Here is a 12,902-nt window from a genome sequence, read left to right on the forward strand (position 1 = left end):
TCAAGTCCAGACCTAGTAACTTTAGAAATGCCTAAGCTATTGCTGGTCTGTCCCTCCCCCACCTCACCAGCCCCGGAGTAGGGTGGTACCAGCTTAGAGAAATGGTAGCTGGTCTCCAGACAGTGCCCCCTGCTACCCGAGGCTGAAGTGCTAGTGACAACTATTCCCTGTAGGACATTAGCCTGGGCCAGGAATGGGGCTGTCTTAGAAACCTTGGCTCTCAGTGTTGGGAGCACCCTCACAATTTGGAAGGCATTGAGGGAGGCATGGTGATGTTTCTCTGTGAACTGTCTTTAGAGTCTTAGTCATAGGGTTTGGGTTAGGGGTTAGGGGTTAGGGTTAGGGTTAGGAGTTAGGGTTAGGGTTAGGGTTAGGAGTTAGGGTTAGAGTTAGGGTTAGGGTTAGGGTTAGGGTTAGGGTTAGGGTGCTTTGAAAAGTGTAATCTTTGCACATAATTGCTATCGTGTCAAATCTATAAGTCTGAGCAGTGACAGGCAAGATGGTCTTATTGGTCTCTGAATGTCTGAGTCTCCATAATTGTTTCATGGTTTAGAGTTACAGTCTCAGGGCTGGGGAGAAGCCGTCTGTGAAGTGTCTAGCCTGCAAGCATAAGAACCCAGCTTCCATACCAGAGGGGTTTTGTAGTTTGAGCTTTTCATTTCAGCACTGGGGAGGCAGAGACTGAATCTCAGAATCACTGGCTGACCAGCATAGCCAAGTAAATGATCTTGAGGTTCAGTGAGAAGCCATGTCTCAGAAACCAAAGGTGGATGGTTCTGGAAGAGTAGTGCCTGAGGTTGTCCACCTCCCTTCACACGCGTGCTTGCATGTGCACCTGTGTGTAAACCTTCATCCAAACACCAGATCCAAAGAGAAACACACATGCACATACGTGCAAGAATTGCGATGCTTTGTTTAGCTTTAGAGTCTGTAGGATGAAAAAAAACCCGTGAACCTGATATTCCAAGCTTTATGCATAACTGCTTAAGTTGGACATTGTGATCTTTTTTGCTGTTGTTCTATTTTTATAAAACTTGTTTTATTTGTGTGTGTACATGCATGTGTGCATGCATATGTGCATGCATTGCATGTATGTGTGTGTGTGTGTGTGTGTGTGTGTACTCACATATGTGCAGATGCCAGACACTGTGCTATTTAAGGCAAGATTTATTTTCACTTTGTACCATTTCTGTGCCAGGCAATTGACGTGGGATTTATTTCTTTGCCCATATCGTCCACCCTTAGCTCCCAATGTAAGATTTTGGGCTGCTTCTGGCAGCCAGGGAGTCTTCTGCACAGTGACTGGACAGGTCGAGGCGGGAAGAAGTGGTTTTAGCCTCAAAGAGGAGAGGTGTAACTCAATTAACATTCTGTTGTAACGTAGCCTGGATTAATGGCTACTTATGGAAAAAAAAAAAAAACGTTCCCGACTCTGGTGTGTGGTTGGAAACCGAATTTCTCCCTCTATTTCCCCAGAGTCTTTTTTCCCTTCCGCCTGGAGCTCACACTTGAAGCTTCAGGAAGCAGAGTCCTGTTGCCATCACAGCTTCCTTCTTCCCCCCTATTATTTATTTAGTGTCTTTCAAAACATAATTCCATTACCTTTAGTGGTACTAGAGGCTGGCTAAGAGCCTCGAGGACAGTGCAGGGGGTCACTGGGCTATTTACCGGGCAGCCTGAGAGTCTGCAGCAGGGTTATTGCCACACCATCGGAAAAGCTCGAGGGCCCTCTCCTGTCAGTCAGGCAACCTCTCGATCTTGCAAAACCACTCACTTTGCAAAACCTTCGTTAGGCCACAGAGATAAAACAACATGTGTTAAGTAGCTGTGTGGCCCTTGGCAACTCGCTTCACCTCTCTGAGAATCGGTACTCTTAGCTGTTGAGGAATGGAGAGATAAGTTTCGAGGGACAGGGAGGGCCAAGGGAATGATGGATGGAGTGGGGGCGCGGGGGAGGCAAAGCCTGGAACCCGACAAACGATCCTCAGGTGGCCTCACTGTTCCTGCCTGACTTACAGCAAAACATCGGCAGAGATGTCCCCCGTGCTGAATGGCGTGCATGTGGCTACATGGTCAATTGTGCATTTATGCGTGTTAGCGTGTGCGTAGGCATGTAGTCCTGCACGTGGAGGGCAGAAGCCGACCTCATATGCCCCCTACCTTGGTCTTTGAGACTGGTCCATCACTGGCTTGATCCTTACCAGGCAGGCAGCCAGGGTCCTCCTGTGTGCACCTCTCTAGAGCCGGGATTACAAGTGTGTACTGCTCTGCCTTTTGGAAGCATGGTTTCTGGGGACTGAACGTAGGCCCACATGCCTCCACAATTCAGCCAGTCCCCCAGCCCTGGCTCGGTTTCCTTCTGGCCTCCGGAGCTCCCTGTGTTTCTTGTACATGAGGCAGATGAGGCCTAGGATACACTAGCTCTACACGTCTCAGGAGTGTAACTACATGCCGGGGCCAGTCCTGCCTTCCTCAGCCCACAGGTGGATGGCTTGCTTCTGGTTGTTCAGGAGAAAACAGATTGCCAGAGTCTGAGGGACTCTCTGGGAGGGTTGGCCTCCTTCCAGGAGACCCCACATGGGAATGTCCACAGTATTTCATTTCTAGATCCTGTATTTAATTCCCTGGGCTCTCTAGGACCTCAGTCCTCTCTGAAGTCAATGGAGTAATTGTCACCAGCCTCCTGGCTGATGACGGTGGCTGCCACTCCTCTTTCTCCTCATGAACGGAGGTCATCCTCTGGGACACTTGGCAGCCTGGCCACCCGATGGCTTCAGAGGCTCGGTTTTTGAGTCTTGGAGTCCTAAGACTTCCTTCCTATGCCTCAGCCTGGACCATGTCCCTGGGCCCAGCTCGCAGAGGCGCGTGGGAAGTGGCCAGATTGGCAAGCACCTGACACACACTGATATGGCTGTGGTCTGCTCTTCTCCCCTTTCCTCCAGAGTATAAGAAGAAGTATGGGGAGGAACATGGCTCCTGCCAGGCCGGGATAGCAGGCTTCTTCACTGAGGTGGGTGTAGCCACGTGGCTTTTGTCTCTCTTTCCTTCTTGCTGTTTGGTCCTTTCCATTTTGTGGTTGGGGTGGCCCCTGGAGATGGGATTTCTGGTGCCCTAGGTAGTGTGGATTCTGCTGTTTCTAGCAGGGGACGTTATTTAAGCCCGACCAAGGACACCAACTGAGCAGGGACTGCTGGGTGAAGGGCTGGGCTGGTTCCTGGGAGATTCCTACAGATGTTGGCTCCATCTGAGATCTGTGGAAGAAGCTGATAGTAGTTTGTCCGTCGCCTGTGCGTCTCCTCACACCACCTCCACTTCCTTAGCAGAGAGACTCAATTTTACACACACTAGGCTTTCCAGTCCCTGAATTCTGAAAGTCTCTACTCTGGAATGTGCCCAGTTGACAGGAATGGAATGATTTTTTTCTTTTTCTTTTTCTTTTTCTTTTTCTTTTACAGATAGGAGATTTTTTAGGCACCGTTTTCACTATTAAAATACATTCCATTATTCTGTGTATGTGCACATGTGTATGGGTAAGCCTATCATGGCTCATATGTGGAGGTCAGAGGGCAACTTGCAGGAGTTGTGTCTCTCCTTCCACCATGTGTGTTCCAGGAGCAAGCTCAGGTTTTCAAGCTTTGAGCCAAGTGTCTACTTGGACACTGAGTCATCTCATTCCCAAGGGGGTGGGGGTGGGCTCTTATTTGATGCTGATTTTCTATAAGTTTGTACATCTATATGGCTTCAAACCACATGCCATTCCATGCTTGGCTTTGCAAGCAGCAACACTGTCCATGAATTTGTTCAGGTCAAAGATCAAATGTGCCTTTGCCTTTCAAGCTCACCTAAGTCCTGTTTAACACCTAAAACACATCCTGGTTGATTGGTTGTTTTGTTTTTTGTTTGTTTTTTGGGTTTTTTGTTTGTTTGTTTGTTTGTTTGTTTTTATCACTGCCTTACCTGGTAGCGGCCACAGTGCTTTCCAGAAAAGCCACCAGCACCACCAGCAGATTTACCGACCTTGAACTGTCTCCCATGATTCTTAAATCTTTTAGAAAAGATTATATAAATGATGTGTTTATATGTGTATATGCAAGTGAGTGTAGTGTCCACAGAGGCCAGAAGAGGGCATCAGATCCCCTGGAGCCAGAGTTATAGTTGCCTGTGAGCTGCCTGCCTGACGTAGGTGCTGTGAACTGAAAGCAAGTCCTCGGGAAGAGCAGCGAGCATTCTTAACTGCTGAGTCATCTTTCCAGGCCCTGTTGTTTGTTTGTTTGTTTGTTTGTTTGTTTGTTTGTTTTTATCGCTATCAAATATGTGTAATATACATTCTCCCATCTAACCATTTCAAAGCCAGTGGCTTTTAATGAATACACAGTGTCACATAGCTGTCACTACTGTGGAGGTTTTTTTCATTCCAGCCTGGGTCCTTTCTTGAGCGGTACCATATGTTTCAGCCTGAGGGATTTTGCAAAAATCCTGACCTGAAACCTGACATTCTGACCCTCCTATTAGCTGGAAGACAGAAGCTCACATTCTACATCACTGCCCGGTGCCAGACTCTTGGGGCCTTACCCCTTTTCCTCCTGGGAGAACATGAACCATATTGAGGGGGCAAGAAGGGGAGCTAGGGCTTTCTTGTCTTCACCCTGTCAGGAGTGGAATTGTTCACCTTGTTTTCTTTCAGAGACAGCTCTCTAAAGTCAAAGAGAAGGCAGTTGGTGATACAATGTCTAGCCCAGAGGCAACAAAGAAACGCAGTTTCACCCGCTGCCTCTCAAACTAGTGAACACCAGGTGCTCTGCTTCCAAGCCTGCCTTCAGCAGCTTGCCCCGCCCGTTCACACCAGTCCCTTTTCCGACTCTCTCTACAAGTGATGTACAACTATGGATTTGGCCCAACACAAAATACAAATGCATTTAAAACTCTGTAAACTTTACTCTTGCAAATGTATGTATCACATTTGCACAGTTCTTAGGCATGGATGCCAAGTCCTGCTGCAGTGTCTAAAGGATGAGCCTGCCTGGTCTACACAGACTTTCATACTGGGCTCTGGGACTGGCACCACCATTTGTCATAGCTGTTGAAGTTAGGATGAGAATCTCTTCCTACTTCCCTCTCTCCAAACCCACAAGTCTACAGTCCATCAGTGAGACACGTTTTCTCTCGGCATCCTCCCTCTCCAGCCCAGAGCTCTTGTCATCTTTCCCCAGGCTGGCTTCCCAACAGGAGAGCCTCAGAGCCACCTTCTTCAGGCAGCAAAGGCATCATGGTGCTCCTGGCTCGGATGTCCAGTGTCTTCCCATCTGACAGGGACTTGAGAAGGCAGGGACTTGGAGCCAGACACCTTTTGATGAAATCTCAACTCTGTGCTCCCCTCAGCTTCCGGCCTCTCTGGCCTTCTATAGTTGCATCCAGGGGTGCTCAACAATTGAATTTTGGTATATCCTGTTTTCAGTCATGAATATGAGGTACTGAGCTACTCATAGAACTGCTTCAGGAATATTTTTGGACAGAGGCTGGCCTTGGGCAGAGTTAGGCCTTGAGTGACTCAGCATGGGGCAATGTGGAGATTTTTTTCCTCTGAGGATAGAGGAGAGGGTTTATTCATGGCAGAAATCAGAACTCATTAAGCTCTTGACCAGGAACAGAAAGGACAAAGATTCATGTTGGGGAGGCATCTTTTTGGCCCTGTCAGCTGGTAAGTTGGAGAGGGTGGGACATTAGAGATGGTTAGAAGGGGCTCGCAAAGGTTGGGGAGACAGGGATATGTAGGAGTGGCCTGGACATTAGTGTAAGCTAAGGGTGACCAGAAGAAGAAGATAGTGACTTAGAGTCAAATGCTTTGCCATGGGCCTCCTGGGCTCTGTGGATAAATAGGAACAGAGTGTTTGGAGCACAGGAGAGGATGCCTAGCTCTGAGGAGGAAGACTACGCCCTCCCCCCGCCCCCTTCTACAACATAGTTCTCCAACCCTAGCCATTGTCTCCTGGCTTGCCTGGGTCTCGGCCTTAGCTTTGGTTCCCAGGCCTTGGCCCCTGTAAACGGCAGTTCTTTGAACTCTCTGCCTCCCTCATTTCTGGAACTTCAGCTGTCGGCAACTGGACAGGAAATGTACTTGAAAGGGTCAGGCAGGCTGGATCCCTCCCCTGCCCTCCGGCTGACCTCCACACTCGGCTGCCATGAGCTGGAGCTTGCTGGACGTGCCCATGATGGGTCAGAGCTTTCCCACCCAAGATGTCTGCTTGACCTGTGGTCAGTGTCCCCAAGGTCATCCGTCCTCTGTGAGTTATGAATACCTCATGTCCTTGAGGATAAAGGACCACTTTAACCACGTTGCGGACTAGAATGGCAGAGGTGATATACTCCAAGATTCTAGAGAAGACATGAGCTGACCCATCATGGAGATGGCAGGGGGACATTTCTTGGTTCAGATTTAATAATATATGTGGCAGGCAGACAAAGGCTGGTGGCTCCTTTCAGGCACATCTAGATGACACTGTATCATAAAGGAAACTGCAGAGAGGCCCACAGTGTTTATTGAGGGACTGGATTTAGGCAACTATGACTTTTGCCTGTGTGCATTTGTGTGCACCACTGGCATTGGCTGGTTCTTGCATGGCAGAGTTTAGAACTGATCACACCCTCCTGACATTTGACAATGGTACACAAAAGGATCTAGCCATCATCCGCAGTGAATAGAAAAATCCAAACTCAAGGGCTTCCAGGAAGGCAGTACCTCTCTTGAGTACAGTGGGAGGGTCGCAGCTTTGGCTGAGCAGGCCAGCTTGGACGGAGATAAAACACTGTGATGACTAAAAGAGCAGGGGGATGATAGGAGCTTTGTCTCATGTTTTAATTTTTTAATTTTATTGTTTTTATTCATATGTATATACACATGCATATACATACATACATGCATACATATATACTACACACATGTGCACGCATCTATAGAGGCCAAAAGTCAGCTTCATGTGCTGTCTTGTTCCTTGGGAGCCCTTTATCTTATTTTTTGAGTCTGAGTCTCTCAATGATCCTGAAATTTGCTGATTAGGTTGGCTGACTGGTGGACCCCGGCCTGCCTCATCCTCCCCAGTGCTGGTGTTCTAGGTGCATGCCTCCATGCCTGGTGTTGGGAATTGCATTCAGGTCCTCATGCTTCTGGGCAAGTGCTTAGGTGCTGGCTCTCCAGCCCACTTTCTGGATTTTTAAGGAATGAGACAACTTTGTTTATAAAAGATTATGTTGTATATGTACTTTGTAACACTTAAGAGGTAACAGGAGTTATTAGGTATCTACTTAGTTTTTCTTCTGGATGAAGGCAAATCTCAGGAAAACATCCCTTCCTTCACCCAGGCCCTGCAGTCTTTGCAGGCTCCTGCTGCTGCTCAGAGCCTCGGTCTAGACCAAGCTGCAGATGAAGAGAGTTGTGTATACAACTGGTCCTGTGGCCATCACTCACACTCTTCAGTGCCCACTGTGTTTGGGCATTGGTTACAATTCCTTTTTAAGCTCAGGCCAGAAAAATAGTCTCTCTCCTCTAAGGAACTCGTGGTTTATCTTTCAAATACCCTTTGAGAACTGGCAGTGTTCTCACACCAGGGTGAGGGGAATACGTAGATGGATGTCTGAGTTAGGGTTTTACTGCTGGGAAGAGACACCATGACCAAGGTAATTCTTGTAAGGACAACATTTAATTGGGGCTGGCTTACAGGTTCAGAGGTTCAGTCCATTGTCATGAAGGCGGGAACATGGCGGCATCCAGGCAGGCCTGGTGCAGGAGGAGCTGAGAGTGCTACATCTTCATCTGAAGGCTGCTGGGAGAACACTGGCTTCCAGACAGCTAGGATGAGGGTCTTAAAACCCATGTCCACAGTAACACACCTACTCCAACAAGGCCACACCCACTCCAAGACCACACCCACTCCAACAAGGCCACACCCACTCCAACAAGGCCACACCCACTCCAACAAGACCACACCCACTCCAACAAGACCACACCCACTCCAAGACCACACCCACAGTGACACACCTACTCCAACAAGGCCACACCTCCAAATTGTACCTCTCCCTGGTCCAAGCATATTCAAACCAGAACAATGTTTGAATGAATGTGCATTGTGCCACCTTTTCCCACAGAAATGATTTGTTCTCATAAAGAAAGAAAGGAGAGAGGACAAGATAGAAAGAAGAGAAAAAGGCTTCCCATAGTTCTACATCCCAATGAGGAAGGAGCCATAAATACATGGAGACTCAGCCTCCTGGTCTGTGTCTGTGTAGTCATCTAGATATGTCACTCAAAATTTCATACTCTCAATAACAACTTGTGGACCCCAAGACAGTCTCAGGGTGCCTTGTTGTGTTTTCTGTTCTAGTTTTTATTTTTTATAGTTATTTTCTTTTGTCAAAGACTTACTCGAGTGTCTACATACGTGTATGTGCACCATATGTGTGCATGCTGTACTTTTTTTAAATTATTAACTTACGGGGCTGGGGATTTAGCTCAGTGGTAGAGCGCTTACCTAGGAAGCGCAAGGCCCTGGGTTCGGTCCCCAGCTCCGAAAAAAAGAACCAAAAAAAAAAAATTATTAACTTACAAAAGCATTGGGTTTCATTGTTATTTTTTCTGATGAAATTTGTTTTTGTTGTTTCTTTCTCTATCATTCTGACCTTCTTTCCGTATTTAAAATTTTACTTATTTATCATTGTGTATGCGTATGGACACGCTTGATGTTTGTGTGCATGTACGTAGGTGTGCCTGCCATAGTACATGTTCAGTGATAAGGACAACTTTCGGGAGTCAGTTCTCTCCTTCCACCTTGGGTTTGGGGGATGGAACTGGAGTGGTCAGGCTTTTGCAAAACCCCTTTTAGCGACTGACTGGTTTCCCTGGCCAATATTCATATTGGGACAACGTCCCATTAAACTCAGGTTAGCTTTGAACTTGCTATGTAGCTAGGCTGGCCCTGAACTTCTGCTGGGATATAGGAGTGCACCATCACCATGCTAGGGTTGCTGTTGCTATGTTCTCAAGCACTGTTTCCTGGTGTCACATGTTTAGCAATAGCATCAGTTGCTCACCGTTCTGTTTTTTACCTTAGGATGAAGCCAGGGTTGGAGGTACGAGGGTCCATGCAGCCGCTTCGGTGTCCAAAACAGGGACTTGGTCTGTCTCTCATTCTCTCTCCTCGCTTAGTAATTTCATATTTAGGCCTAGCAGCGATAAACTCCAGATTTCCCAGGATCTGGTACCATATGTGTTGCCGTAACGAGGCATTTCAAATTTCTTTGCTGTGACTATGGCTCCCAGTGCATCACCTAATCCACTCCATTCCCCTTCGGACTTCTCTCCCTAGGAGCTGGTGATCATGGGCGCTCCGGGCTCATTTTATTGGGCAGGGACACTCAAGGTGCTGAATCTCACAGACAACACGTATTTTAAGCTGAACGATGACGCTATCATGAACAGACGGTATACTTACCTGGGTGAGTAACCGGGGAGTCCATAGGTAACGAGGTGGACCTCTGTCAACATGAGCTCATGGACTGTTGCTCTATTACTAGGACAGAGAGAAGCAGTAGCTGGCTTTTACATTAATCCGCCTAACTAGTCACACTTTTGTCAGAGTTCCCTTAACAGCTTGACGTCTAGCTGCACACATGGGTGGTAGAAGAGGAACTCAGTCCAAACAGGGTGGTTTTCTTGAAATCTGATGGGTGAGCTTCCAGGGGAACAACCATTTCCTGGCCTTGGTTTGGCAGTCAGTCACGTTCAGATGGTCAGATATGAAGCAAACTCGACTGGATCCTGGTTTTCCCTGGACATCATTTTGAATGATGGGTCTGCTTCCTGGTCATGAGTAGAAGCAGTGAGAACTGGGGGTTTCCATGCTGAGCCTTACTCAAAGGCTCTGAGATGTTTTTCGATCATTTTTTCAATTTTTTAATTGTCTAGAGAGAAGGTAGGCATGATTTAACTTAGCAACCGCCAGGTAAGAGTGGTCCTGGTCTGGGGACGGTGGTGTGTACCCATGCTACTCCAGAGCCCATGGCCTCTGCAGGAGGTTTATGAAATCAAGAACATTTGAGCCATTCTGGACTACATAGTGAGATGCCATTTCAACAAAAAACAAAAATGGAGGAAGGAAAGGCAGAAGGGAAGAAAAAAGAAGACTGGAAGGGGAGGGAGGAAAAGAAGGAAAGGGAGAAAGGGAGGGCAGGAAATAGGAAGAGAGGGAAGGTGCAGACAGAAGGCCATGCCCTTTTAAGAACAGAGATAAGCCAGGCATGACAGTCCAGCCCTGTAATCCTAGCATTCTGGAGGTAGAAGCAGGAGGATCAAAACTTTGAAGTCACCTTGGGCTGCTTAGCAAGACCTTGTCTCAACAAAACAAAAATATGACAAAACACGGAGACGGGCTGCCTTTGTGTGATGGTACTGAGTCCCTTCTCCAATCCAGGCCTCACATAGACTGAAAGGGAAACTAAAGAAAGGGTGAAGCCGACAAAATAATGTCGTCTTTCATGGCTGCTTTATACAATCGCAGCCAAGGGAACCTCCAACCCTCTTTCTGCATAGAGAATTTTCTAGAAAGATGCTGGGCGGGTGTAGGGAGCTGGGGACTTGTCATTCCCGCCATGAGTGTTTTGCCGAGCAGCAGGGCACTTTATAAGCTTTGAGGTGTTTCTTCATCCAGCTCCTTCAAACACCTCTCACTCAATGCCATGCTTGGTGGGTAATCCAAAACAGTCTTCCAAGACAGCTGCCATCACTGCCGAGTACGGTTCATAGAGGACAGAGTGTGAAGGAGTTAGATGACTTGATAGTGAAGTCAGTTACTCATCCACGGTTTCTGACACAGGGTTTAAGTGCTGAAGCCCCAACCCCAAGGAGTGCATTTGCCTCTAGTGCTGAACCTCGGATGAAGCTGGGAACACCACGAGAGTGGGGGCTGCGCTTCTGATTCCTGGGGCGCTGTCTATTTGATGAAGGGAGAGACTCAGTGAGTCAGGGACTTGAGGGAAAGCACGAGAAGGACACAGCTGGTTGGTGGCTCTAGGTTTGAGGACAGATCCTGAGAACTCTGGGGCCTGTGGTTTCTCTCTGAGACCCTTATCTGCTGCCGGGATTAGCACGGAGCAGTTGACCTGGGTCTCACTCATGGCAGCCTTGGGTGAAGTGAACGTCTGGAAAAAGTCAACCATGTGGAAAACAAGATTTAGCCAGGCTAAAGTGATGGCGGCTGACATGTGTCACGGCAGTCAATGTTTAATCAGAGCAGTGGGGTTGAAGGTCATGAGAAAGCTTGAAGGATAGACGGCATTTTGTACTGGCCGGAGGTGCGAGTTTGGCCTTCCAGATGGTCTTGGGAAGGCAAGAGACATTTAAATCCAGCGCACACAACCATTTTTCATTGTTTCTGGGTTCCTTTCAGACCCAGATTCCTCGACTCCCCATCTGCTCACCAGTCCATGCATCTGTCCGTCATGGGTCCTTGTCCTTCTCTTAAAAAGGACATGACATAGTTGCTGACCTCAGCTTCTCTGGAGTCAGACATGTTGGGTTTGAATCTTGCTTGGTAATCTTGGGCATGGTTGTTCAACCACTTATTGTGTTATGCGAAAAAGAGAACATAAAATATTTTGTGCTGTTAGGAATCGAACCTACATACCAAGCAAGCCCTATTCTACCATTGAGCTGAGCCCCAAGCCCTATTCTACCATTGAGCTGAGCCCTAAGCCCTATTCAATCATTGAGCTGAGCCGCAAGCCCTATTCTACCATTGAGCTGAGCCCCAAGCCCTATTCTACCATTGAGCTGAGCCCTAAGCCCTATTCAATCATTGAGCTGAGCCCCAAGCCCTATCCTACCATTGAGCTGAGCCCCAAGCCCTATTCTACCATTGAGCTGAGCCCTAAGCCCTATTCAATCATTGAGCTGAGCCCCAAGCCCCATCCTACCATTGAGCTGAACCACAAGCCCTATTCTACTATTGAGCTGAGTCCCAAGTCCTCTTCTACCATTGAGCTGAACGCAAGTCTTGTCTACCATTGTGCTGAACCCTAAGCTCTATTCTACCATTGAGCTGACTTCCAAGTCCTTTGTTCATTTTCTTGACCTGGATGGGGTTTGCACTGTAGGCATATGCATGGCCATTCACGGAGTTGCACCTTTTCGTGTATGGACTGCGTCACTAGAATTCCATTTCCTCAAAGTAAAAAACACAGGGAGTATGTAGCACCTTCCTTGCTCCATAGAGGACCATCCTAAGGCACGGTCCTCCAGTGTCCCCACAAACATGCATTTCTGTGAGACAAGATGTTTATTATGAAAAGATTGGCAGTTGCCACTTGTCCTCCAGGAGGTCCATGTGCCAAGGATAACTAGCTTGTAATGTCTACTTACCCACCTGGGAAGCCCTTTCTTCTGCTGCATAATTTTTCCCTTATCTGACCTCCATCAAGCAAATCCTTGCTTCCTCTTCATCCTGTCTAGGCTATGCAGTGACCGCCGGCCATTTCTCTCATCCGTCTGTCACTGACGTGGTAGGAGGTGCCCCACAGGATGAAGGCATTGGAAAGGTAAGGAGAAAAGCCTGAGGCATGTCATGGTGCCAGGCAGAGGAGGGGCGCACACATGCTTCTCCGGAGGGCATTTCTGGTTTGTTTTGCCCCAACACTCCCAGATGGGTTGATGTGTAAGTGACCAGCAGACAGGGAGCCCGTCTCCCTCTGCTCACGCTGGGAGAGTTCACCTTGAAAACTTAGAGTATAGATACTATTCTTTGCCAATTCTCTTCTTGGCAAATAACTTTGTGTGTAGACATCACGGGACCCTTCCCCAATCCCTCCCCCAATAGGGAGAGCATCCAGTGATGTACAGATTCAAATACCACCATCTT

At 47.8% G+C, this 12,902-nt stretch overlaps 1 protein-coding gene across 4 annotated transcripts in view; it reads left to right on the top strand.

The window, feature by feature from the left end:
* Positions 1–12,902, top strand: part of Itga9 (integrin subunit alpha 9) — a 308,053-nt gene that overhangs the window by 43,720 nt on the left and 251,431 nt on the right. For all 4 annotated transcript variants that reach the window (XM_063266145.1, NM_001420002.1, XM_039082700.2 and 1 more), the window contains 3 exon segments: positions 2,943–3,010; positions 9,357–9,486; positions 12,497–12,582. In XM_063266145.1, coding sequence (XP_063122215.1) covers positions 2,943–3,010; positions 9,357–9,486; positions 12,497–12,582 — 284 coding nt within the window.

This window comes from Rattus norvegicus, chromosome 8 (genome assembly GCF_036323735.1).
Source record: "Rattus norvegicus strain BN/NHsdMcwi chromosome 8, GRCr8, whole genome shotgun sequence".
Taxonomy (NCBI): Eukaryota; Metazoa; Chordata; class Mammalia; order Rodentia; family Muridae; genus Rattus; species Rattus norvegicus.